We start from the raw sequence: 26,699 nt of genomic DNA, 5'->3' as shown, positions 1-26,699 counted from the left end.
AAACCCCTCCTCTTTAAAACGGACTGAGATTCCATCAGGAAACCAGAGAAAGTCCATCTTCCTATTAGGACCCAATCAGCACCATCAGACCTGACTATTCATAATGGAGCCCTGCACATGTAGTGTCAGTGACCTTTGTTTCTGGCCTTTGAGCGACCGATAAAAGAGGTCGTTCCACCGCACTGTTCACACAGGTTCCGGTCGTACGTCTTTGCCCTCTGGTGTTCTCCCCGATTCTTATCCCTCCGCTGCATTAGCCAGACACGCCGCCGCTCCGGAGAACCCTAACAAAGCTGGAGGAAGTGAGAGACATCCACATGGACGAGGCAATTAACAGCTCAATGCCCGAGGAGGAGAGCCAGGGAGGCAGGGAGGGGTAGAGCCAGGGAGGGAGAGAGAGAGAGAGGGAGAGAGCACGTCTGGAGATACAAGCGAGAGAGGAAGGTATGAGACAGTACAAGAGCGAGAACATAAAATAAACAGTGTTGCATTTCAAAGCACTGGCGCAATGAGGATCTATGATAAACCAGTCTGTTTTTATGTAGTCAAAAAACCAGGGTGCTTATTCTGAAAAATATATCAGAGAGTATAGTCAAAGAGAAACACACGGGATGAAAGACAGAGGATGCTGAGGAAAAACTAAAAGAATATAAGAATAAAGTCAAAGAAAAGGAAGCTCAGGTGGAAAAGGATGTGAGCGAAAGGACCGACAAAGTTGGAGGGGGCCGGAGATGGAGCGCAGCTGGTGTCAGAGTGAGATGTGTCAGTCAGGGCCCGTCCCGCTCATCACTGATTCCATCTCCCCCGACGAGATTTGAACCCCTGAAACAGGAAAGAGCCTTTGCATCATCCTGCGTCAGACCAGCAAGACACAGACGCAAGTAAACTTTCCTTGGAACTGAAGGAGATGGAGCGATAAGCGAGAGAGACACATGCCCGGGCCTCTCTTATGGAGTCATCATTTACCCGCCAGGTATTAGCGAGCGGCTGCCATCGATCTCGTGACTCATCAACCTGCTCCCCGACGTCCACGCTCATTCTTTAAAACTCAGCCTCTGGCCTGACGCAACACAACAAACCACAGAACCCACATCGCTAAAAGTTTATGCTGCTTGAAAACATCCAGTCGTTCTCTTTGTTTTTTTTTTTGTCTCTCTCCCGTCACGATCTTTCTAAGTGGGACTGAATCCAAAAGCGTCTCACAGGGAGCTTCGCACTTCTCCGCTCCGATAACAGCTGTAAAGTGAAGCCCTTGGTTAATGTCTTTATATATACTATGCGGTGGCGGACAGCTGCAGCCACTACACGATAGTATATGAGTCTAGAGTGGGTTGGCTTGATGAATCTGCTGTCTTTGGGATATGATGATTCAGCCCGTGCTATTACCATGAGTGATTTCGGCTCAGGGCAAGGCTAGCACTTCCACTTTATGGTCAGAGAGACAGAGGGAGCCGCTGATGAGGAAACATAAGTTAACGCGGGATGGAATGGGAATGACTTTCAAATCAGGGTTCCTTCGGATTGTGGCGCGAGGAGGGATTGGGGCTGTTGGAGTAAATCAAAATGTGAAGCATACGGAACAAGAGCACGAGTGGGAACACACGGATCCTCACATCTGTGTTCAGGTATATTGTTCTGGGTGGTGCAGACAAGCTTTGGTCTGTTTGGATGAGAGTTAATGACCCTCCTAATCAGTTTAGTCTTTTCATTTACCGTCGCATTTCCCCCTATTTAATGGAGAAAGTTCTTCCAGCGGCCGTTACAATCTATTCTCATCAACTCATACAAATAAATTGGAGAAGGGGAGGGGCGGGGGGGGGGGGGGGGGGGGGAGAATAAAACAGAGCGTAAGAGGGAAAAGCAGCTTTTTCTGCTCTGAGAAAAGGCTTCGGCTTGACCACCCTTTCCCATTAACAGGAAGGGAAACTTGCCATTTCTGCAGGCGCGGCACGGTTCAACACCCAGCGAAAAGCAGTGATCCCTGCAACTTTAACATTTAAACAACCCCTATGATTCACACTGACCCCCTGACAACCCCCCACCTACCAAGACGTGATCAAACAGCACCTGTCTGCCTCCCATGTTTGAAACTTCACCTATAGGACGTCCACGTGATCGAATGGAGACGTGAGCTAACAATCCTCGCCTGGTTCAAGAGTCCGGGGCAGATTTATGTACGAACGGGGATTGCTCTCCCTAATTTATTCTGCCGTAAAGACCAATGCGGGTCACCGGGCAAGTGAGACGAATAGCAATGAATGTCTGTATGGACTCGCAGATAGGAGTGGATCCTCTCTGCACTGCATTAACTTTTAATTATGACTTTCTGGGAGATGCAATTATCCATCTGAGACTAGACTTGCTAAAGCTGCACAACCAGAGCAGTTCTGTCTGCACCAGTCTTTAACCTTTTCTCTGTTTTTATTCTTCATCTGGCGGATTTAGCGGTGCTCTTTATTACAGGCTACATTTTTGAAACACCCCAACAGTTGTTATTGCATTTATTCCCCCCTCAGTTTTTCTTATACTCTGCCCCTTTCTTTCTGTTCCTTGAGATTTCTCTCCAACACCTCCTTCACCGGAGCCACGGGCCTGATCCAGGTGGACGCCGGCCTCTCTCGGGTCCTCTCCTCGCAGCTGTTCCACGTATGGAGCCTGAAGAGGGGCGCTCTGGGCCAGCCCGCCTGGGTTACTGTCGGCCAGTGGACCAGAGGCCGACTGGAGTTAGAGGGAGGGATCCTCGGGCTGGTGGGGGGGTTAGGGGGCAGCCAAGGACAAGGTCTCGGGGCAGGGGTGAGGGGAGGGGACGGCCAGGGGGACGGCCACATCGGAGGCCGCTGGAGGCCGGGACTTCCCATCGAGAAACACCGCCTGCGCGTGGTGACCCTGGTGGAGCACCCATTCGTTTTCACACGGGAGGTGGATGAGGATGGATTGTGTCCAGCTGGTCAGCTCTGTCTGGACCCCAGAACCAACCGGTCTGACATAATCCAAAGCCTCTTCAACCAGCTGCACAACCCGAACGCTTCAGCCACAGACTGGGAGGGCAGCGGTGAGTTCGGTTTTGGCATTTGTCCCGAGAACGCTGTGGTGGTGAAGTACCGCTCTGCCCTAGAACTCTTGATTTGATTTAACTCTACCTCATTTGAACTTGTAGGAGGACACGCATGAGTCTTTTTTAAAGTAATCTCTAAGCTTCTTAAATGCCTGTACTGATCCTCCTCAAGATTGAAGAGGATTTTAGTATAAAAAAAGTAAAAATCAATAAGGGAGCTGGGAATAAGGTCATACCCGAGTTGACGGCGGTCCGGCACAATACATTACTGTGCATATTGTGTGTTTTGCGTTCATATGTAATCTTCTGTGCAGAGAGTCGTCATTTCAGATGTTAAAGTCTGAGCTGAGAATTTGTTTCAGACTCCTGTGTGGGAAATACAACCTCAGGGGATCAAGGGAACTTTATTTCCTGAATGAAGAGGATTAAAGGTGTATTGGTCTACAACACACGTACCAGTGTATCGCAGTAGAACACAAGGAATCCTAAGTAGGAGTATTCTTATTATTGAATGGAAACTTACATTTTGTTAAGACGAGTACAATTCATTTGGAATCACCGCATCTGCAAGTTAATCATTTGATGTTGGTTCGCCAGTAGTTGTCCTCCCCTAGCAGGCTAACATCCACATGCCTGTGCTCAATGGGTTCATGCATTGCTCTGGTCAATTGGTCATATACCAGCTTATTCTGACTCAGCCTCCACAGAACTTTATTTTCATTTTTTTTTGTGTCAGAATGCTGCCAAACCATGGCGGCTTTATGAGATGTCATCTGTCCCCACGTTCCACTTTGGTGGTTTACAACGTCTGGGCAGTAGCACAGGGAGAGGAGGGGGGTGGGGGGTGGGGGGGCGCTGCCGTCTGCCAGGACAGCAGCACTGGCTAGTGGCAGGTGGCGGCGCAACAGATGCAACAGTTAACCTGCTCCGGACCTTTTGTGAAAGATTATCATAAACTAGTTTTTCTGGTACTGATTAGCACTGTTAAATCATTTAGTTCCCTAATTGCACACATCGCTGGTCCTGATTCGCTGGCTTGAATCAGCACATGGAAAATCTAAACTACAACACGAGATAAAGAATTAGAAATATAACATCACAGCATCTCCAGCTTGTTGACTAGATTTAATGCGAGCTAATGTTGATTCTGAAGTTATTAAAATAAAAAAACTTCTGAATTGTTAAAGTTCCAATGCATTCATTAGAAAATCCAAATAGATATTCACACCGTCATCCCTCCTTTCCTTGCAGAACTGCCGGAGGACCTGAGGAAGTGCTGCTACGGCTACTGCATTGACTTGCTAGAGAAGCTGGCCGAAGACATGGGCTTCACCTTCGACCTCTACATCGTGGGCGACGGGAAGTACGGGGCGCTGAGCGGGACGGGACGCTGGACGGGGCTGGTCGGGGACCTGCTGGGCGGGACGGCTGATATGGCCGTCAGCTCCTTTTCCATCAATTCTGCGAGGAGCCGAGTCATCGATTTCACTTCTCCCTTCTACTCCACCAGCCTGGGCATCCTGGTACCACCGCCGCCTAAAGTCATCATTAGTTAGAGCTTGCATTTTAATGACTGTAGAAGACAGAGGGCATGTAGTAAAAAAGAAGAATAAAAAAGAATACTGCATTGTGAGTCAGTGGCAGTGTTGCAGTGTACAACGTTACTTTGATTTGTCAATTCTCTCTCTCCCCTCCCCCCCCCCCCCGGGCAGACACCAGTATGATTTGATGATATGATCTGTGACGGCTTAATTTGTCCCTCGTGCTCTGCTCACCCGGTCGTCTGCTCAGGAACAGGGGATCATTAGCTGGGGAATAATTACTTCAGTGAGTTTTCAGTAGGCATGTTAATTATGAAAGTTCAAAACGAGAGCCAGTTTGTATAATTAGTCGGCATCTTAGCGGAGATGCTGCAGTTACACTTTGATTTGTTAGCGTCTCCCTCTGTGGCTGACACACTGCAGTGCCTAACACGATCTGGATATACGGCTCCATTTGAAAATGAGAAGTCGCTTGAGAAATCGTTGTCCTGGCAAACTGATGAATCACACCCAAATAAAAAATATATATATATCTTTAACAATTCTTCAAAAGCTTTTTAAATCCCTGGGAGTGTTTAAGATAAGTTAACTGACAAGAAGCCACAGACCAGAGACAGAATTACAGACTCAATGATTCACATGTCAGGTTGGCAGATGGTGATCAGCTGTGTGTTTGTGACCTACCAGGTTCGAAGCCGGGACTCCGCGGCCCCCATCGGAGCCTTCATGTGGCCGCTCCACTGGTCCATGTGGGTGGGCATCTTCGTCACGCTGCACCTCACCGCGCTCTTCCTCACCTTGTACGAGTGGAACAGCCCCTTCGGCATGACGCCCCACGGCAGGAACCGGCTGCGCGTGTTCTCCTACTCCTCTGCCCTCAATCTCTGCTACGCCATCCTGTTCGGACGCACCGTCGCCACCAAGGTAAAGCAGCTGCCCTCTTTGTGATAAACAGGCATCGTGCGGCGAGGGGCAGGGATTAGAAATGGCAGGGATAGGGCGGAGGGGATGTGCTTTATTGGAACGGCTACACAAACAATGAGAGAAACTGGAGAGTAGAAGTTAGAGGGGAAGGAGGCTCGAGAGAGAGAGATGATAGAGATTGCCAGGGAGGTGGAGAAGATGGATAGGGGAGAGGTTAAGGAGGCCGGCAGTGATGAAGTAGAGGGGCGCGGAGAGGATAATGCACATGCAGGGAGGGAGAGGGGAAAGGGTAAGAGGGCTGACAGAGATTGAAGGAGTTACGGCGAGGATGATGGGGATGGATGAAGGTGTGGAGAAGAGAAAAGAGGGCATGGGTGGGGGTCAACTCCCCCATGTAGTCAGACACAGAGTTGAAAACAAGAAGGCAGGGGAAGGAGGGCAAACAGGGGGAAGAAGGTGAGGGTGCAAATCAAGAACTGGGCTTCAAAGTGAAGTGACTACTGGGAGGTGGGCAGACAGAGGAGGATGTAAAGGGGAAAGGGCGAACAGGCGGGGGGGCAGTGCTGGGAGTGTTGGGCGACTTTAGGGTTAGACACAAATGTGACGTCAAATCTAATGGACGTCAAAATAAAACCAATCTCCTTTCCTTCAAAAAATAAGAAAACTTTACTTTAATGTCATGTATTGGGTGTAAATATGTTAAGTTATTAAATTTACCTTTGCAGCGGCAGAAACCTGTCAGATTTGACTGATGATGTAACAATCTCACCGCGGCACCTAGCCAACCACGACGCAGCTGAGAAACCACCGTGTTCCCCTCTGTCTTTGTATTTTTTAAACTAGAGAACATTCTGTGCCAAAAACCCATCATTGTGATAATTCAAATTACTCCTTCCTATCCCACCTATTCCACCGAGTGCGTACACACCCCATTATCATCTTCCTCTAAACATGTAATCACACTGTCCCTATAAAGGAAGCAGCGCGAGTGACTGTGGTGCGACGGACCACGAGTAACTAGACAGACCTCGCTGTAATTGAAAGTTCACAGGTTTCCATTTAACAGGTTGTGTTCATTAGCAGCCTTGTGACTTGATAAAACGCCCTTGAGCAAACTCTCTGAACCCGCGGATGCCCGGTCTGAGCCGCACAGTGAGAAGACAGAGTCATCAGCCCACACAGCAGGGGACTGGGAAATAATAGCAAAGCACTTATCACAAGGTTCAGGTCAATTTTTTAAGTATTTAAAATGAAAAGAGTCAAATGGAAGAACTCGACTTACTGTTTCAGACATGCTAATGTAACCATGCTACTAGCTAACTAGGTTGTGTTGTCTTGATTGTGCAGCAAAGAGACAAAATCACAGCAGAATCCACAATAAAAACATATTTCAGCAAACACAGGGAAAAGGAAAATTCATACCACTTACAAATATGCAAAACTGACAGAGAGACGAGTCCGTGTGATCTTACTGGGGATTTTAACAAGAGTCCTTTTGGTCTTGTTTTATCCCCAGACTGAGGTTTCCTAACCAAGCAACACGACAGTTAGTTAAAACAGATTTAATAAAACTTGTGTCGAAGAGAGTCAGCGTCTCAGAAGAAGACATGAAAAGACTTCATAACGGCAGTGTTTGGAAATAACTTCCAAGGTCAGGAAAGCGTCATAAGCATTAGTTTGGGAGGTTGTATTATATTATGAAGAGCACATCCACTGTGTAATATTTCATAAAAGCCAGTTCTGGATGCTATGAGAGTGTCCAACTTTAAATTGACTGGTTTCTTCAAAGATCCATTTAGTTTCCCAAATAGCAAAACTCTTGAATTCATGTTGGATTCTCACTCATAACCAACACAATTAAATTAAATCAATATAGATAATACAGTTTGCACCGAGATTGTTTTTTTAAATTATATATTGAACGAATGATAGTGAAACAACCTTGAAACATCCTTTATCTAAAAAGTAATTCACATCAAAAATTTGTGGTCGATTCAAAGTTGTAAGCAAAACATTTCCAAAAGCTTAACATTTTGTCCCCTGGTGAGTTTAGCAGACAACATTCTGACACTGTTATTTCGGTTAGCTCAGTTAATTGTGGTGAATATGTTAATTAGTCTCCCCCTTTTCCTCAAGTCACATATGAAACCACCAAGTGTTTACTTGCATCCTGTGGAACGTGTCTTATTTCAAAACCACTCAGCTGGAAACATTAATATGCAGCCGGGTCGCCGCTGATCAGACTCTGCCGGCAACAATTGTCATCTCAGCTCACGAAATGGATGTTCACCGCACAGACATCGACTTCTTTTTAGATGAGGCTGCCTCTGCTATCATTGGAAAGTGTTTATCGAAGAAAACATTGATCCCAGTAACAGTTACTGGGGGAGAAGGGGAACAGTGTGAGCAACGTTTCCACTGAACAGAGCTGGTGAGCACAGTTTTAAATTGTGCTTACTATCTGGAAAAAAACTGAAAACACTTACATTTGAGGACTAAAGGCCCCACTGATCATTATCCTTCATTATTTTCAACTAAGCTGCAACTGCAAAAACTGTGTATATATATTTACAACTTCCCTTAGTTCACGTTTCCCCTCCAAATAGTACGTGTGCCTGCCGTCCTTCATTTCCAGCGAGTTACACTAATAGCTTGACATTTCCCTGAACATCTTTTCAATGACGGGTTATAAACTTTTTTGTACAGCAAATGTCTCATTAATCCCAAAGCCTTTAAAAAAGAAAAAGAAAAAAAATCATCTCTCTTCAACTGTTAAGTGGAATTTAATTGGTGGAGTAAACAAATGAACAGTATTCAGGTGGACTCCTTCCCCCGAAGGCAGGAGGCAATTTCACGGAGAGACATTTGGGATCGGGGCTCGCCGAGCAGTCACACTTTGTTAGATTTCCTCTCCTGGTCTGTTTTGATTAACGTGATCTCCCTCACTCCGGAGTTAAATCTGGATTTCTAAGGTAAGGGAGGAGGAGGAGGAGGAGGAGGAGGACGGGAGACCTCGATATTTATGTCAACACCTGAAATCACCCCTTGTTGTGACCCCCTGTCCTTTTTTTGTCGTGTAAATGTTGTGTAATCTCAGTTTCCTCCTTGTTTTTGTTGTCCTCTTGACGTCATTGTGCTTCTGATCTTGTATATTTTTAGATATTTATTTCATTATCTTCTATTCTGGTCTGTTTAATTATGTCCATATGCTAATTATTACACAAAAAAAACGAAAAGAATACTAAAAAGAAGTCCCTCTCCACAGACTCCTAAATGCTGGACAGGCCGTTTCCTGATGAACCTCTGGGCCATCTTCTGCTTACTGGTGCTGTCCAGCTACACCGCCAACCTCGCCGCCGTCATGGTCGGGGAGAAGACCTTCGAGCAGGTCTCGGGAATCCACGACGACAAGGTTAGACTTCACTGCAAGGACGCAGACTTGCAACCACACGCATGTCGGCGTGACCACACACACGTGCAGAGGCGCAGCGACATGAACACGCAAACTAATCCCGCACAAGGACGAGCTAATGAGTAAAGAGCGGAATCACATGCGAAGGATTATCACTTTCCATATCCCCAGAACCCTGTGGGGAGTTCAGGGCTACAGTGAATTTCGATATGAATCCCATCATGATATCTACCCCACCTCCTCCTCTCTTTCTCTCTTTCTCTAATCAACTCCCCCATTGTCTCCCCCCCCCCCCCCCCCCCCCCCCCTTCCTGTGTCACTCCCCCAGCTGCACCATCCCTCCATGGGCTTTCGTTTCGGCACGGTGAGGGAGAGCAGCGCCGAGGATTACATGAAGAAGAGTTTCCCGGAGATGCACGACTACATGAGACGCTACAACCAGCCCACCACGCCGGAAGGTGTACACATGTTAAAGTAAGACACACACACAGCTGTGCACGGGTTGTGGGACGACCTCGCTGACACTTGTGATTCAAATGCAAACCAGTCGTGCTTCCATCCGCCAGCTGTGGTCGTCTGTATTCTGGGCACTTTCTCTTTTCATGCATAATAATTTGACCACAGACGAGCAAACATCTCTGCAGCCGTTAGAGGCCGTTCAGCAAAAACAACACGTGTAGTTTCTATTCTGCAGTTTGGTTCATTTGTGAAGCTTAACAACAATGTGCACATTTTCTCATTCACCAGCTGTACACACTTTTCAGATTTGGTTCTAATATCTTCAGCATAACTTCTATAAGTATCGATCGAGTGTCTGTGTATTATCTCCCGAATGGAAAACGTTAAAGGCGAAACTCCCCCCCCTAAGTTTTGGTTGAAGTGCTTCTCCCTGGAAAATGCCAATAGAACACCAGCAGCACCAAACTATTATGGCAGAAATGTTTTATGAAGTAGAAGCTTCTCACCTCTGGAGTTTCACCTCTGGGGGGGGGGGGGGGGTGGCAGGGGAGGACAGGGAACAGCTCTGATTGGCAGACGATGCGGTGGTTTAGTGGTTTAGTTTCGGCGCAAATTGAAAATGAGTGCTGCAGATTCCCCCCCCCCCCCCGCAGGTAAGTCTGTGGTGGAGAGGGGTCGTCCACCTCTGATTAGAGAGTGTGAAGTCCGTGCAAGATCTACTACACATAAATGTAGATTTCTTTATAAAGTTTGGTAATAAATGTGATATTAAAACCAGCATCAATATAATTTATCAAAGAACAGTCGTATAATTTAGTTTACAGCTTCAAAACACATTTTAATGTCAGTGAAAAAATGCTTGTTTTTATTACCTTAGAGAGAGATGTGCTTTTGCTCGTTGCTCTAAATCACAGGGAACATCTGATTTAATGTAAGTTCTTCTGTACTCGTGGTACTTTTTGCTTTGACACCTGCAGAGATGTTGCCTCAGCCCATTGCTGCGTGGTTTTCTTACATGTGAGGAAGATGCTGTTTGCTTCCCCCGTCTGACAGAGATCCCAGAGAGCTGCATATATTTACACCCTGCATTAGCATGAGTTCCTCCTCGTGCAGCAGACACACTCTGGCACGAGGTGTAAGTGAGGTCAGGGGCAGATTAATGCAAAGGAGCAGACGAGAAGCAAAGAGACGAGGCAAGTTTATTTTTATACCGTACTGAATTATGTAGGTGCTTTACATAATGCATACAAAATTAAAAGGAGATACAGCTGAAGACATTAAGGGAAAAACACTAATTTAAGGGATTGGAGCATTAGAGTTTTAAGAGAAACAAGAAAAGTATTTCGAGGTAACGGTGAGTGGATAAAGTTCTGGAAAGCAGTCGCCCCCGGACGACCTCAGACGGGGGCGTTCATGTTCGCTGGGAATAGAGATTTGTGGGGAGGTGAAGGAGTTCACTTGGGTAATGGTGAAATGAAGGAAGGTTTCACTGTTCCCTTATTTTCATTAGTCTAATCATAGTTTTAATCATATTCTGAATATGATGTTTACTTATAATTTATACCCTGGTTTTTCAGTTCGTTGTAATTCATTATACTGACACACCAGTCAGATTGTATGAACAGTGATGTGTTATCCTTAACTCATCACATCCAGCAGAGCTCTACTGTCTCTTTCAGTCTCGTTTGTGAGTTGCTCAAATCATAATTAGATCCTTCATCATCATTCCTGGCGTCGTCTCCAGGTGATCACGCAGCTGGATCAGATGCCACAGTGTCAGAGTAGAGCCGGAGCATTAACGCTTCTCCAAACCAGAGTGTTTACCCACAATCACCCCTGGGTTATACTGGAACCAGGCTGGGAGCTGGAGAATAAACAAACATCTCATTGTGCTGAAGAACAGAAGGAGTCAGGCATCGGCCCTAATATCTTAGAGTTGGAAATTATACAATCATTTGACCAATTTGTATCAGGCATTTTTTTTTTATGTATTTAACTTATTCAGTCAGTTATTTTTCCAAGATTGTATTCAGATCTTTTTTAACAAAATGCAGCAAAATGCCAATTAAAAATACTCACCTTTACAATTTGCTAAAATACTCAAATTATATCTGTATTTAGAGTTTAAATACTTTAAAATAAAATTATGAAAATTTAATGAGAAAAAAATGTCAAATAATGTATTTGCAAACTGTTCCTTAAAAATAATAATAACTTATGCAGAAAAAAGGTTTCGATTTGTGTTTTACTTTTATAGAGTTTTATAATATTAGGTCACATTTTACTGTTGAAGTTGGTCAAGCTGGTTTTAACCCATTTGGTTACATATGTGAAATAGTTAAATTCATGAAAATGCATCATATAAACTCATGTTTTGTTGAAGTAGTAGTATCTGATGACTAATGCTGTCAGATTAATGTAGTGCAAGGTACAATATTTCCCTCAGTAAAGTTGTGGAATGGATGTGTACAAATCGTGAAGTCGAAATACCCACGTGAAGTATAAAAGTACCTCAATCGGTACTTGAGTAAATGTAATTCATAACATTCTACCTCTGGAATCTGACGATATATATACAACTACACATCCAGGAAACTGTATCAACCCCCAGAAAAACGCACTCACTTTAAAAAAAAACAACCACACACTCTCCTCAAACACGCTGCCTCCTCCACGGAGCAGCAGCAGAGATGCTGAGATAGTGCATGTGCTGACTTAGTGATACAAGTAGGTAGATGCGCTTGTTCAGAGAAAAGGGGGATGAGAGCGGGCGAGAGATGAAGGCGGCGTTTGTTTGCAAGCGTGGCAAAGGCAGGAGAGGAAGTCACAGCGGTGCAGAGGAGCAGAGTGAGGGAGCAAAATACTATGTTGGCAGAACTACCAACCCCAGAGCTGCACACACACACACACACACACACACACACACACACACACACACACACACACACACACACACACACAAACACCTCATGGACAGAAAAAAAAAGAAAAACTGACGATTCATCTCCTGGAGAGAGAGAGAGATAGTTCAGAGGGATGCACATGCAGCTGCACACAATGTATGGGCTCAGAGGAGATAATGCAAGCACATACCTAAACACACCCTCATAACTTACAGCTACTCCTGCCTCACACACACATACACACACACACACACACACACACACACACAGACACACACACCCTCAAACGCCCACACTCTTATTCCAAGGCCAGGCATCAGATAACTTCCAACCCTCTTCGGTCCCTGAAGAACTCTCCATCCTCTCCCTTCTCCCGGTGCCTCGTGTTTGACCAACCCAGTCTCATCAGAAAATGTTCAATGGCAACGTTGGTCCACTTGGACCGACGTTACCATCTCACAATCTGGCCTCTCAGATTGTGAGATGGTAACATTTAGTCCTCCCATTGTTTTGCATTGGCGTGTTCTCACGTCACGTGACTCTCAAGCTCCCGTCTGCGGAGAGGAAAACATGGCGGAGATTCCTTGTTTTTTCAGATAAAAATATAATTTTGTAACTTAGTTTGGGCATAAAAATACATTCTGACACCATTTCTAGCGAGAAATGTGGTCTTTGCTTCCACAGTCTTCAGCCAGTTCGTGCTTATGATAAATATTTTAATAGTTATCACGCATGTTTTTATCGTTGCTATGATGGTTGCCATGGCACCACGGGCGCAGCTTGGTGTTTAAATCACAGTCCCTGCGTAGTGTCCTTCAGTGATCGTGAATGTTATTCATGTTATATAATAGTAATATTTGAGGCTAGATTACATCTCTAATGAGAAGGATCATGCGAGTCTGTTTATACCGAGGCCGGCCCGAGTGCGCGACCGGCCCGAGTGCGCGAGCCGAGCGGCCCGAGCGGCGCGAGCCGAGCGGCCCGAGTGCGCGAGCGGACCGAGTGCGCGAGCGGACATGACGTGTGGCTGTCGTAAAAACCCTATTTGTAAACAACCAGCCCTTTAACTCGGGGATGCGTCATAAACACGGCGCGCTTGGAAGACCACGATGTCATCTTCCTTCTGTCAGGTAAGTAGTTTATTGTTTTTAAAGATCGTTACGATCTAGGTTTACAGTCCGAGTGCGGAGAGAGTCCGTCAATCCACACTATGGACGCTGTTCATCAGCTAATACGCCATTGTTAGCCACATGCTTCAGCCCACGGTAGCCTGTGCTACCTGGGAGGTGAATACATGGTTGTTGAAAGCAGTTCAAGACGCTTAGCTCATCATTGAGGGACGCTACAATATAAATATAAACATGAATTTGATTTATGAATGCTTTAGATTAATAAGGAGTGTATTTGTCTACCATTACTCCACAATATCAGGTCAATTTGGTTTAATGTATAGTATGCACTATGACAATAATGTTTCCATGTTATGGAGTTGCGATTCATTTTATAAAACAATTGCTATGTTCTGTTTTTTAATCAAGGAGGATCCAAGTGAAGCTACAGGAGTTTCATTAACGTCAACAACTTGGACCAAACAGTTTGTTTTGCTTGATGAAGAGCAGGAAGGGCAGCCTGGAGAGAAAGAGAAGCCGGGTTGAGCCCACTACCATCATCCATGTACCACGAGGAAGATGAGGGAGAGAAATGATCCTACCATTAAAGAGGTACTTTTAAGTTACATACCAGAAAAAACATTTTATATAATTTGCCAAATATACATTTTTATTAAATCCCCAAAGTACGCTTGCTGAAATACAAGTTAATATCACACTGAAAGAATTTTGATCAATCATGCTTCCCTGCTGTGATTGTTTAACTAGGAAAACAACTTTTTCCACAGGAAGGCAAGTAAATTTAAGGAATACATGTGCAAAGTTTTCCTCTGTTATGTATAATGATGACCCCCATCAAACATAATGTTAGCAATATTTACACCTTTTAATTTATACTGTTTATTTCTGTCTACATGTGTGAATTTGCCTTCATTAGTTTCAGAAAAGAGCGATGATGTATCGGTCAGTGGGCGGCAGCACGAGACTCCGCAAACTAGTCTGTAAGCAAAGCAGACGAAGGCATCGAGGTTGCGGCCTGCCATCATTGTTATTTTGCTTAAGGGACTGAATATGTTTCATGTAGAAATATTAGCATTTCCCTTATATCTACCAAAACTGCTTGTTTCACAGACTGCAGTTTTGTTTTGATCCGATGTGGTGTGCAAATACAACCGTATCTGCAATGGGTTGTGGGGCATTAACATTTGTAACTCTAATTTTGTTTTGACAGACTGTGAAAAGAACGTTGAGAACATCACCACTCTACAGGAAGACACAGTCCAGTAATGGGTGTCAGAAGTTCAGTAGTGAACGACAGGTACTGTGGAAAAATATGTGTCATTGTTGTACAATGTCCTTTGACTCTGTTTAAACAAGGTCAACACAAAAAGGTTTGATTGTAAACTGATATCGGTATGAATTCATGTTATTCTCCTCGTCAAAAGAAACAAACAATCCAAATTACCTGCAGAAAGCCCTTGATGGACGCTTCAGCTGCATCGTCAGACTGGTGAGACAGCAAGATGCCAACTTTAATGCCAATTTATTTGTGTAACATTCTGTGACCAAATGTATAGATAACTTTTTGTAGATTGTAAAAATAGATAACCCATTTATTACAAAAAAACTACACTAGAATTATCGCACTGCGTTGTATGACTCCGCTAACCAGAGCAGTGTCCGTCTACATATTTCTACATATTTTCTCTCATATAAATGACACTGTATCTCTTGACAACTGAAACCATAAGATGAGGTCAGTGTGGCCTTGACCTTTTTACTTTAAGACAAATACAAAGTTAGACAATCCGAAAACATGCAGTTATGCCTCCGGCGACTCGCTATTGCAGAGGCATTAAAACCGTAGTGTAGTAGATTGGATTTTATTGGTGTTACATTGGACATCTTGTATGGGTACACCAAAAAATATATTTGGTTTCACATTCTAGATGGCAATAAGCAGAGTCATCAACTCAGGAAAAATATTTCTGTAGAAAAGAAAGCCTTGTATGTGTGTATGTATACATACACACAAACGCACAATTGAGACGTTTTTGTCTTTTATCATATATTCTCAGGCAGTACTGATGCATTTACTGAGAGGGGACGTGAGGGCCTACTCTGCGTGCTCAGAGTTCAAGCCCAGCAGGCTGCAGCGGGCCTGACATATTCTGGAACAGCAGCACAGTCTTTGGATGACTCCTCTGAAGATGAAAACATGGCGAGGTACTTCTCCACTGATGAAGAACTGTGAGGGCTGTGATTAGCTACACTCTCTTGCTACAAGGCTACTCATGCTACTCCCTGGCAGCCTTAGGAAGGCATTAGCTTGCTGTGTGGTAGCTGTTAGCTTCAGCATTTTTAGTTTTTAGTGGCCTGTCTGACGTTTATGTTAAAAAAAAATCAGAGGGAACCATCTTCATAATTTAACACTATGGTTTGTTTGTGTCCTTCAGTTCTTCTCAAGAGAAGCAGTACAGGTGTGCCTCAGCTCCACGGTCCCTCCTGCAGCCTCCGCTCCTGATGCTAACCTCATGTCTCCATCACACCAAGCAGCAGACCTGTATTGACAGACCTTTCTCCAGAGCTGCCCCCTCCCTCTGAAACCCCCCTCTCCAAAACACTATTTGTGTAGTTTTTAAAGTATTTTTTGCATGAGAATTGTTGATCATAACATTTCCAGCAGATGCCTTAATATAATGTTTGTGCACAATAAATGACATTGATCATAACATAATGGTATTTCCTTGCACTTCTACACCATGATATTGTCAGATAAGATGCTGATTACATTAAAGCAGTGAATGCTCTGCTTTAAGCAACATAAACACACAATGATTCAATGGATCTGAAGTAGAATGGGCACATTACATTCTGTAGAGAATGCCTCAGTTATGGAAGTCAGAAAATAACTTTCTTTATCTGAGGTTCCAGCCATTTATAGTCACAGCAAAGCACACAGGTCTGGTTGTCTAAGTGGCGCCCATATCATTGTTTAAGATGTGTAACATCAAGTTTGTGTTTCAGTGCAAGATTAGTCAATAGTCAAGAGTTCACTCTCTTGTTTACACTAAAATTAGGTGACCCAGATGTTTCACAATGCAATCTGATAAGGTCTTATGAGAAACATTCTTAACATTAAAGAAATCAACACAGAGGATAGCAATATCTGTTTGACTTTAATCAGTAGCTGGTAATCGGCAGCCTGACTTATTCAAACACATTAATACTACAATGAATGAGGCAGGGCCTTCTATCAGAAATCAACTATATCGTCACGTTATGTTTCTCTTGAGCACATGGAAATTACCTTCAGCTTCCACTTACTGTCACCTGAACCATACTGTTATTTCTGTATCTACAGTGACTTTTAGGAAAACATATACTAGAGGGCAATGTATAAACATTAATACATCTTATTTATATAGAGCTTTTCAAGAAGTGCAAGTACTAAACTGAGGGAAAGCTAATACAAACAATATATATATATCTTATTTCCATGTGCCAGGACAGCCTCACACTTGGATATAAACCAATTTTAGAATACATTTGCTTATACTGGAGATCTTTTAAATTAATGTCCCAGAAATGATTTCTGATGGAAAACCCCTGCCTTATTCATTGTAGTATTAATGTGTTTGAATAAGTCAGGCCGCTGATTATCAGCTACGGATTAAAGTCAAACAGATATTGCTATCCTCTGTGTTGATTTCTTTAATGTTAAGAATGTTTCTCATAAGACCTTATCAGATTGCATTGCGAAACATCTGGGTCACCTAATTTTAGTGTAAAGAAGAAGGTGAACTCTTGACTAATGACTAATTTTGCACTGAAACACAAACTTGATGTTACACATCTTAAACAATATGATATGGGCGCCACTTAGACAACCAGACCTGTGTGCTTTGCTGTGACTATAAATGACTGGAACCTCAGATAAAGAAAGTTATTTTCTGACTTCCATAACTGAGGCATTCTCTACAGAATGTAATGTGCCCATTCTACTTCAGATCCATTGAATCATTGTGTGTTTATGTTGCTTAAAGCAGAGCATTCACTGCTTTAATGTAATCAGCATCTTATCTGACAATATCATGGTGTAGAAGTGCAAGGAAATACCATTATGTTATGATCAATGTCATTTATTGTGCACAAACATTATATTAAGGCATCTGCTGGAAATGTTATGATCAACAATTCTCATGCAAAAAATACTTTAAAAACTACACAAATAGTGTTTTGGAGAGGGGGGTTTCAGAGGGAGGGGGCAGCTCTGGAGAAAGGTCTGTCAATCCAGGTCTGCTGCTTGGTGTGATGGAGACATGAGGTTAGCATCAGGAGCGGAGGCTGCAGGAGGGACCGTGGAGCTGAGGCACACCTGTACTGCTTCTCTTGAGAAGAACTGAAGGACACACAAACAAACCATAGTGTTAAATTATGAAGATGGTTCCCTCTGATTTTTTTTTAACATAAACGTCAGACAGGCCACTAAAAACTAAAAATGCTGAAGCTAACAGCTACCACACAGCAAGCTAATGCCTTCCTAAGGCTGCCAGGGAGTAGCAAGAGTAGCCTTGTAGCAAGAGAGTGTAGCTAATCACAGCCCTCACAGTTCTTCATCAGTGGAGAAGTACCTCGCCATGTTTTCATCTTCAGAGGAGTCATCCAAAGACTGTGCTGCTGTTCCAGAATATGTCAGGCCCGCTGCAGCCTGCTGGGCTTGAACTCTGAGCACGCAGAGTAGGCCCTCACGTCCCCTCTCAGTAAATGCATCAGTACTGCCTGAGAATATATGATAAAAGACAAAAACGTCTCAATTGTGCGTTTGTGTGTATGTATACATACACACATACAAGGCTTTCTTTTCTACAGAAATATTTTTCCTGAGTTGATGACTCTGCTTATTGCCATCTAGAATGTGAAACCAAATATATTTTTTGGTGTACCCATACAAGATGTCCAATGTAACACCAATAAAATCCAATCTACTACACTACGGTTTTAATGCCTCTGCAATAGCGAGTCGCCGGAGGCATAACTGCATGTTTTCGGATTGTCTAACTTTGTATTTGTCTTAAAGTAAAAAGGTCAAGGCCACACTGACCTCATCTTATGGTTTCAGTTGTCAAGAGATACAGTGTCATTTATATGAGAGAAAATATGTAGAAATATGTAGACGGACACTGCTCTGGTTAGCGGAGTCATACAACGCAGTGCGATAATTCTAGTGTAGTTTTTTTGTAATAAATGGGTTATCTATTTTTACAATCTACAAAAAGTTATCTATACATTTGGTCACAGAATGTTACACAAATAAATTGGCATTAAAGTTGGCATCTTGCTGTCTCACCAGTCTGACGATGCAGCTGAAGCGTCCATCAAGGGCTTTCTGCAGGTAATTTGGATTGTTTGTTTCTTTTGACGAGGAGAATAACATGAATTCATACCGATATCAGTTTACAATCAAACCTTTTTGTGTTGACCTTGTTTAAACAGAGTCAAAGGACATTGTACAACAATGACACATATTTTTCCACAGTACCTGTCGTTCACTACTGAACTTCTGACACCCATTACTGGACTGTGTCTTCCTGTAGAGTGGTGATGTTCTCAACGTTCTTTTCACAGTCTGTCAAAACAAAATTAGAGTTACAAATGTTAATGCCCCACAACCCATTGCAGATACGGTTGTATTTGCACACCACATCGGATCAAAACAAAACTGCAGTCTGTGAAACAAGCAGTTTTGGTAGATATAAGGGAAATGCTAATATTTCTACATGAAACATATTCAGTCCCTTAAGCAAAATAACAATGATGGCAGGCCGCAACCTCGATGCCTTCGTCTGCTTTGCTTACAGACTAGTTTGCGGAGTCTCGTGCTGCCGCCCACTGACCGATACATCATCGCTCTTTTCTGAAACTAATGAAGGCAAATTCACACATGTAGACAGAAATAAACAGTATAAATTAAAAGGTGTAAATATTGCTAACATTATGTTTGATGGGGGTCATCATTATACATAACAGAGGAAAACTTTGCACATGTATTCCTTAAATTTACTTGCCTTCCTGTGGAAAAAGTTGTTTTCCTAGTTAAACAATCACAGCAGGGAAGCATGATTGATCAAAATTCTTTCAGTGTGATATTAACTTGTATTTCAGCAAGCGTACTTTGGGGATTTAATAAAAATGTATATTTGGCAAATTATATAAAATGTTTTTTCTGGTATGTAACTTAAAAGTACCTCTTTAATGGTAGGATCATTTCTCTCCCTCATCTTCCTCGTGGTACATGGATGATGGTAGTGGGCTCAACCCGGCTTCTCTTTCTCTCCAGGCTGCCCTTCCTGCTCTTCATCAAGCAAAACAAACTGTTTGGTCCAAGTTGTTGACGTTAATGAAACTCCTGTAGCTTCACTTGGATCCTCCTTGATTAAAAAACAGAACATAGCAATTGTTTTATAAAATGAATCGCAACTCCATAACATGGAAACATTATTGTCATAGTGCATACTATACATTAAACCAAATTGACCTGATATTGTGGAGTAATGGTAGACAAATACACTCCTTATTAATCTAAAGCATTCATAAATCAAATTCATGTTTATATTTATATTGTAGCGTCCCTCAATGATGAGCTAAGCGTCTTGAACTGCTTTCAACAACCATGTATTCACCTCCCAGGTAGCACAGGCTACCGTGGGCTGTAGCATGTGGCTAACAATGGCGTATTAGCTGATGAACAGCGTCCATAGTGTGGATTGACGGACTCTCTCCGCACTCGGACTGTAAACCTAGATCGTAACGATCTTTAAAAACAATAAACTACTTACCTGACAGAAGGAAGATGACATCGTGGTCTTCCAAGCGCGCCGTGTTTATGACGCAGCCCCGAGTTAAAGGGCTGGTTGTTTACAAATAGGGTTTTTACGACAGCCACACGTCATGTCCGCTCGCGCACTCGGTCCGCTCGCGCACTCGGGCCGCTCGGGCCGGTCGCTCAGGGCCGGTCGCGCACTCGGGCCGGCCTCGGTATAAACAGACTCGCATGATCCTTCTCATTAGAGATGTAATCTAGCCTCAAATATTACTATTATATAACATGAATAACATTCACGATCACTGAAGGACACTACGCAGGGACTGTGATTTAAACACCAAGCTGCGCCCGTGGTGCCATGGCAACCATCATAGCAACGATAAAAACATGCGTGATAACTATTAAAATATTTATCATAAGCACGAACTGGCTGAAGACTGTGGAAGCAAAGACCACATTTCTCGCTAGAAATGGTGTCAGAATGTATTTTTATGCCCAAACTAAGTTACAAAATTATATTTTTATCTGAAAAAACAAGGAATCTCCGCCATGTTTTCCTCTCCGCAGACGGGAGCTTGAGAGTCACGTGACGTGAGAACACGCCAATGCAAAACAATGGGAGGACTAAATGTTACCATCTCACAATCTGGCCTCTCAGATTGTGAGATGGTAACGTCGGTCCAAGTGGACCAACGTTACCATTGAACATTTTCTGATGAGACTGGGTTGGTTTGACAGGTCCACACACACACACACTGTGCCGCTTTGAGCAAAGACTTTGAAAAGTCAACATTTAGATTAGGGAATGTAAGTGTCCTGAATAGTTAACGTGTCAGATTAATGGGATTTCCCGTGAGACCACTGCGCGTGTGTGCACTTCACCCCAACACGTGCATTTCTTCCCTTTAGACGCCGTTTGTGTGTGTGTGTGTGTGTTTGGATTTCTGTGCACGTGAGTCGGTGGAGCAGTATCATTTCCTCTTTATCAGGTTGTTAGTGTGTATATTGTAATGTAGCCGAATCCAGTGTGTTGTGCTTGGTATCCTGAAACTTCGTCAGTCAGCTGTGATTAGAAACCGAAGCCGCTCACAGAGGGACGGTCTATAATTAGGGGTCAGCGGGGGTCAATTGGATCGATATTAATGGAATAGCGGTGTCTTCGGCAGTGTGTATAAAGCCTTATCAGTCCTCCACAGGGACTGTTGGTTTAGGTAATGATGTATGTGTTTACACAGTCTATTAGAATACAGTTCATCCCCTGTATAAATGACAAAGTGGGATGACAACCCACCAAAAACATTACCGGGGGATCCTGCCGAGGTGTCTGCAAATGTTCAGGGGGAAAAGTAAATCTGATTAACGGGTCTTGAAAAGTTAATTGTGTTTAATGAATGCTTCTCTCTGTCCCCCGTGATGTGTGTGTGTGTGTGTGTGTGTGTGTGTGTGTGTGTGTGTGTGTGTGTGTGTGTGTGTGTGTGTGTGTGTGTGTGTGTGTGTGTGTGTGTGTGTGTGTGTTGGTGGTGAAGGACAGATCCTCCGACCCTGGATGCGTTCATCATGGACAAAGCCCTGCTGGACTTCGAGGTGTCGATCGACGCCGACTGCAAACTGCTCACCGTGGGGAAGCCGTTCGCCATCGAAGGTGCAAACACACACACACACACACATACACACTTATTATTATTATTTTAAAAACCCTCCTAAAACTTCATTTGATTAGATTTTCCTGGACAGGATGTGGCTTTTACACTTTTCTACCATCTAGTCTGTCTCTTTATATCCTTCTTTTCCTTCCCTTAGATATATAGAAATCAAAAAGAACTTTCTTGTTCACTCAGACCCAAACCTCTATATCTCTCTCTCTCTTTCTTTCTCTCTCTCTCTCTATATATATATATATATAAAACACAGACCTTTACTTCAACTTTAAGCCAAATATAACTTTATTCTCGACCATAAAAACAAGCCTGAATACCCTAAAATAGACTGAGCGTCTGGGGACCTTTGGTGAATCCCAACGATGGGAGCATATGAACTGTACTCTCTGTACCTGTACTCTCATCAAATACACAAACATTTATAGTGGTTTGCACACACACACTTAAGCCCCCGTTCCACTGGTCAAACAAACTAACGCCCACTAACATCCAGTGATGCCGGTAACGCGCTACTTAGTAACGCGTTACTCTAATCTGACCACTTTTTTCAGTAACGAGTAATCTAACGCGTTACTATTTCCAAACCAGTAATCAGATTAAAGTTACTTGTCCAAGTCACCTTGCGTTACTATTTCGGTATTTGTGGTTAACCCGCTGGGCACGTCCTGCGGCTGGGGGAGCAGTCGCCCCGTCGCCCTCCTCACCACGCCGCTGGAGGCTCGGTGTGCGGCACGCCTCGACGTTTTTTTAGGGGGGGATGTGCTCATCCGCGGTGCGGGGGCTTTCCTTCTAGTATGCCGCGGGGCGGTGTCCGTCGGCACTGCGGAAGGCGGGGACCGGTTGGAGGGGACCGGGTACGGCGGTCGGCGGCAGCGACTCTGGACGCTTGTCGGTCCCGTCAGATCACCTCAGCTACAGCGCCCGTTGGGGGAACCCTCCGTTCGCGCGGGGGGGGGGGGGGGGGGGGGGACCTCCGGCGGTGTCTAATAAAGTTAGTGTTGGCCAAACCGGTTGTCATTTTTATGTTGAGGCGGCGGGGGTGTTGTCGGCAGCTGCTGAATGTAACTAATAAAGTAACTTGTAATCTAACTTAGTTACTTTTAAAATCAAGTAACTTGTAATCTAACTTAGTTACTTTTAAAATCAAGTAACTTGTAAAGTAACTAAGTTACTTTTTCAAAGTAACTATGGCAACACTGCTAACATCAGGCTTTTGTCTACAGGGGTAATGTACAGTCGAGTTGACATGTTAATAGCTTTGACCGATTGTGTACTATTGGTTTCCAGTGTGTTTCTGATGTCTTCAATGCCTGAGACACACATTTAGAAACCTGGTAACTCAGAGGATGATACCTGCTCAGACTTGAACATCCACGGTGCGAGTCCTCAGCCTCTGGTTCCTGCAACAGAGACAAACTCCCTCGCAGTGTATAGAGCAGAGAGGAGATCAAACACTGTAGTTAGCTCCATGACTGACAGAACAACACAGTGATGTGTGCACCTTAAGCTGCAGGGGAGAAGTAGTCATCCATTATTAACCACCGGGCCCGGTCAGAACACTTTGGTCTCAAACCTCACAGCTCGGACCGACCACACCCCCGTCATGATGCGTACGGTAAAAAATCCACTGGGTCATCATGTTCGGGTTCTTGTGCATCGCTAAATCAACGCGGGGGCTCCCCTACTATACAAGCACATCAGCAGATTTGCACTGTAACTAAGCAGAATGCTGTAGCGGCTCTAATTTAAGACCATTCTCTCTGAAAGAACACAGTTACGTGTCGATTCTACACAACAGATATTCTCTTTGAATGGGGAGAGTGCCAGTGTTATACAGTGTTCTGCTCTCAAGGTTTTCAACTCCATCTATACTGAGTCTTTAAGAGGTTAATGTTCTTTTGAAGGATTCTATTTGTTTCTGAAGAATGGTGTTACATGTTCTGCAGTCACAGAGGAAATTATATTCAATAAATAATATCGAACATTAGCCTGTTGAATGGAGTTATGAAAAATTAACAAAGTATATGGTCCTTGAAGTGTCACCTTTTCAAGTACTTAGTCGGAGAGAGTATGTGTGTTCTCTCTGAGTCTGTGTGTGTATCCTCCAGGTACTCCAGGCTCCTCCCACAACACTAAGACATGTAGATTGGGGAGTGGTTTAATTAGAGACTGTAGATGTTAATGAGTGTGAGTGGTCGATTGTCTCTGTGCGTTGACCCTGTGATGCGCTGGGGACGTGTCCAGAGGGAACCCCGCCTCTCGCCCCAATCTCAGATGGGATTGGCTCCAGCCCCCCCGGCGACCCTCAGAGGATCAGGGGTATAAGTAATCGATGGATGGATGATGGTCGATGGGGGACATGTTGTCCCATACGTACCAGCTACAGGCGTAACACCCTGAATGCTCCGACATGAAATCCTTAACTTACCAGGAAAACCTAATTGCAGGTTGCTTCACTACAGCATTGATTTTGTTGGTCAATAGGTCAGAAAGTCATTAAGGTCGAATTTCTTTCTTTCATTATATTTTAACTGCCAACAAACCAGTCATAAATCATGTTTTTGATAAAGTAAATGCATCATACAACTACTACAGCCAGATGAATATATAATGAACACATAATTATTCTTGCCTTTTGCATTATTCCACCTGTCGTTGCGACACCGATGACAGTAATAACAGAAGAAGTCGTTGTTTCCATAATTGATGTGTGTGTTCCACGAACTCATAAGAATAGATTTGACTTGTGGGAGTTTTTATTACAGAGCAGCAGTAAATTGTGTCAGTGTTAGAAATAAAGGCGGCTGACAATCTGTCAGAAGAAATTATACCCTGTCCTAATAAAAAAGACCGGGGCCCCCTTTCACTGAGGTAAATAAAAAAGGTTCCAGCCATTAGGAGAAGTTTTACAGTTTCCCAGTCACATGCCATCTGCACGCATTCGCCTTCCGGAGGTGACATTGAAGTAATGATTCGAGCGTTTAACCTCCAACACAAAGCTCTTTTACAGGTATAAAAAGAAATAGGGTGTCAGCTAATGCGTGTGCACCAAAGTGCTTTTATATTCACTAATGCAGTCGTGACGGTTGTAAACATGTCTGGTTTGGAGCGGGGGCTGCTGGTTCGGGCCTGCGGTGAAGCCGGTTGCAGTTTTTCTATCTGAAACTTCTAAATGAGCTTTTCACCTGTTCATCAAAAGTTCGGTGAAGCTCGAGAACCCGAACTGAGTATCACCAGTTCTTTCTTGGGTCGTGAACACACCTACGACAACTTCACTTAACGTTACGACTCCCAGTGGCCGCTGCTACAGAGCTGTGGTACAGTGTGTGCAAATTACACAGAATTGAACGTGGCACAAGTACAGATCCACAAGTGTGAAGCCGCTCTGTTGATATGAGAGCCACAGACAGACAGATTTCTGGAATAAGATATAGATAGATCCATACGTGTGTGAACTTCTTCTGTTATTTGATCCCATTCAGTCTTTTCTCCTTGGATCACTGAGATGTGAACGCTGATTCAAAGACACTGAACAGATACTAGTACACGTCCATATTGTCGTGGTTTTGAGATGGTCTTTCCTCTGTTATTAGAAAGAGAAGTGAGGATTAAACTGTCAAGTCAACACACACACAACAATATCAATAAACCAGTGACAAGGAAACATCAGCCATTTTATTTTGAAGCTTTTTCAGGGTGATGACAGTAGCTGTGTCTCAAATTAGGGGCCAAATCCTTCTTTATTTATTTGTATTAATTGTATTATTTTATTCATCGAAGACAGGATTTAACATTTTGGCTTATAACATAAACATTTCATGGCTAAAAATGTAATTGGGAGACGACACGGCACTCAAACAGAATTACAAACAAAGGAATTTTATTTTGTAAAGTACAGTTCTCATGGCTTTAAGGTACTCGGAGACTATCATGAAGTCAACATCGACCAGTCAGGACCTGAATGTGTCCGTCCAGCCCCCGAGCAACTGACGCTCCGACAAGTAAAAAAACAAACATCTTCTATGTTTTTTAATCAACCAAAGAACTTTGACGTCCAAAGCTCTTTTGCTTGGCGATGGCTGAAAGGGGCGGGACTAGCTGGTGACGCAATAGGACGACCAGGCCGCCTCATCTCTGTTGGGCCGACACAGCCCGATGAAGGATGCAGCTGGTGTCGGCTGCGTGGGCCGCGTCCTCTGGAGGAATGCGGCCATGAATCCAGACACCTCCACTACTCACAGTACAACCCTGGCCCACTGGAGACTATCTGCTGCTCTCTTGAATGGACACGACAGAACGAGCAGAGGGACCCCCCCCGTGGCATCACTCACCGCCGTGCGGATGAGAGAGCAGGTCTCATTGGAATGGAGAGTGGGTCAGTGCGATGACTGCTTGATTCAGAGTCTACATGAAAAGCCAGGCGAACAGAAAATCCACACAGCCTCTGTATTCAGCCCCACGGTGTGAGAGGGGAAACGAATGAGGGAAGGGAGTGAATAACTCAATGAGCCCAAATAAGGTGGAGGAGGAAAGTGCAGGAAAGAGAAGCAGGCAGGAAATGTGAGAAGAAAACACAGGAGGTGGGAGAAAAGAGAGAGAGAAAGTGAAGACAGAATATGAGATGAAAAAGAAGTAGGAGAAAGAACAACACAGGTAAAGAAAGGGCTGGTGCACAGGGGGCCGAGCGAGGGGGGAGTTGAGCACAAGAAGGAGATAGAGGGCTTTCATTTGCCCACTGCCAGTTTGCGCCTTTCTGCACAGCGAGTGATAAAAGAGGCAGCCAACAGAGTCCCCTAATCAAGACAAACCTTC

At 44.0% G+C, this 26,699-nt stretch overlaps 1 protein-coding gene and 2 long non-coding RNA genes across 5 annotated transcripts in view; 2 read left to right on the top strand and 1 right to left on the bottom strand.

Moving 5' to 3' along the window:
- The window catches only part of grin3ba (glutamate receptor, ionotropic, N-methyl-D-aspartate 3Ba), a 74,331-nt gene that overhangs the window by 35,896 nt on the left and 11,736 nt on the right, over positions 1 to 26,699 (top strand). The window contains exons 3-8 of the mRNA XM_053435401.1: positions 2,556 to 3,052; positions 4,307 to 4,578; positions 5,284 to 5,520; positions 8,786 to 8,932; positions 9,261 to 9,406; positions 21,756 to 21,871. Coding sequence (XP_053291376.1) covers positions 2,556 to 3,052; positions 4,307 to 4,578; positions 5,284 to 5,520; positions 8,786 to 8,932; positions 9,261 to 9,406; positions 21,756 to 21,871 — 1,415 coding nt within the window. The remainder of the gene's footprint in view (positions 1 to 2,555; positions 3,053 to 4,306; positions 4,579 to 5,283; positions 5,521 to 8,785; positions 8,933 to 9,260; positions 9,407 to 21,755; positions 21,872 to 26,699) is intronic.
- On the top strand, positions 13,327 to 16,140 carry LOC128451538 (uncharacterized). Of its 2 annotated transcripts, XR_008340118.1 has the most exons (6): positions 13,327 to 13,424; positions 13,833 to 14,015; positions 14,635 to 14,721; positions 14,849 to 14,913; positions 15,482 to 15,629; positions 15,860 to 16,140. It is a non-coding gene; the product is annotated as an uncharacterized LOC128451538 (long non-coding RNA). The 2 variants fall into 2 exon arrangements; XR_008340119.1 differs by lacking the exon at positions 14,849 to 14,913.
- On the bottom strand, positions 17,525 to 20,358 carry LOC128451537 (uncharacterized). 2 transcript variants are annotated; one of them, XR_008340116.1, is made up of 6 exons: positions 20,243 to 20,358; positions 19,652 to 19,834; positions 18,946 to 19,032; positions 18,754 to 18,818; positions 18,038 to 18,185; positions 17,525 to 17,805 (listed from the first exon to the last, which is right to left on the bottom strand). It is a non-coding gene; the product is annotated as an uncharacterized LOC128451537 (long non-coding RNA). The 2 variants fall into 2 exon arrangements; XR_008340117.1 differs by lacking the exon at positions 18,754 to 18,818.

This window comes from Pleuronectes platessa, chromosome 11 (assembly GCF_947347685.1).
Source record: "Pleuronectes platessa chromosome 11, fPlePla1.1, whole genome shotgun sequence".
NCBI lineage: Eukaryota > Metazoa > Chordata > Actinopteri > Pleuronectiformes > Pleuronectidae > Pleuronectes > Pleuronectes platessa.
Note: the sequence above shows the minus strand (reverse complement) of the source record. Positions and strands in the feature narration are given on the sequence as shown.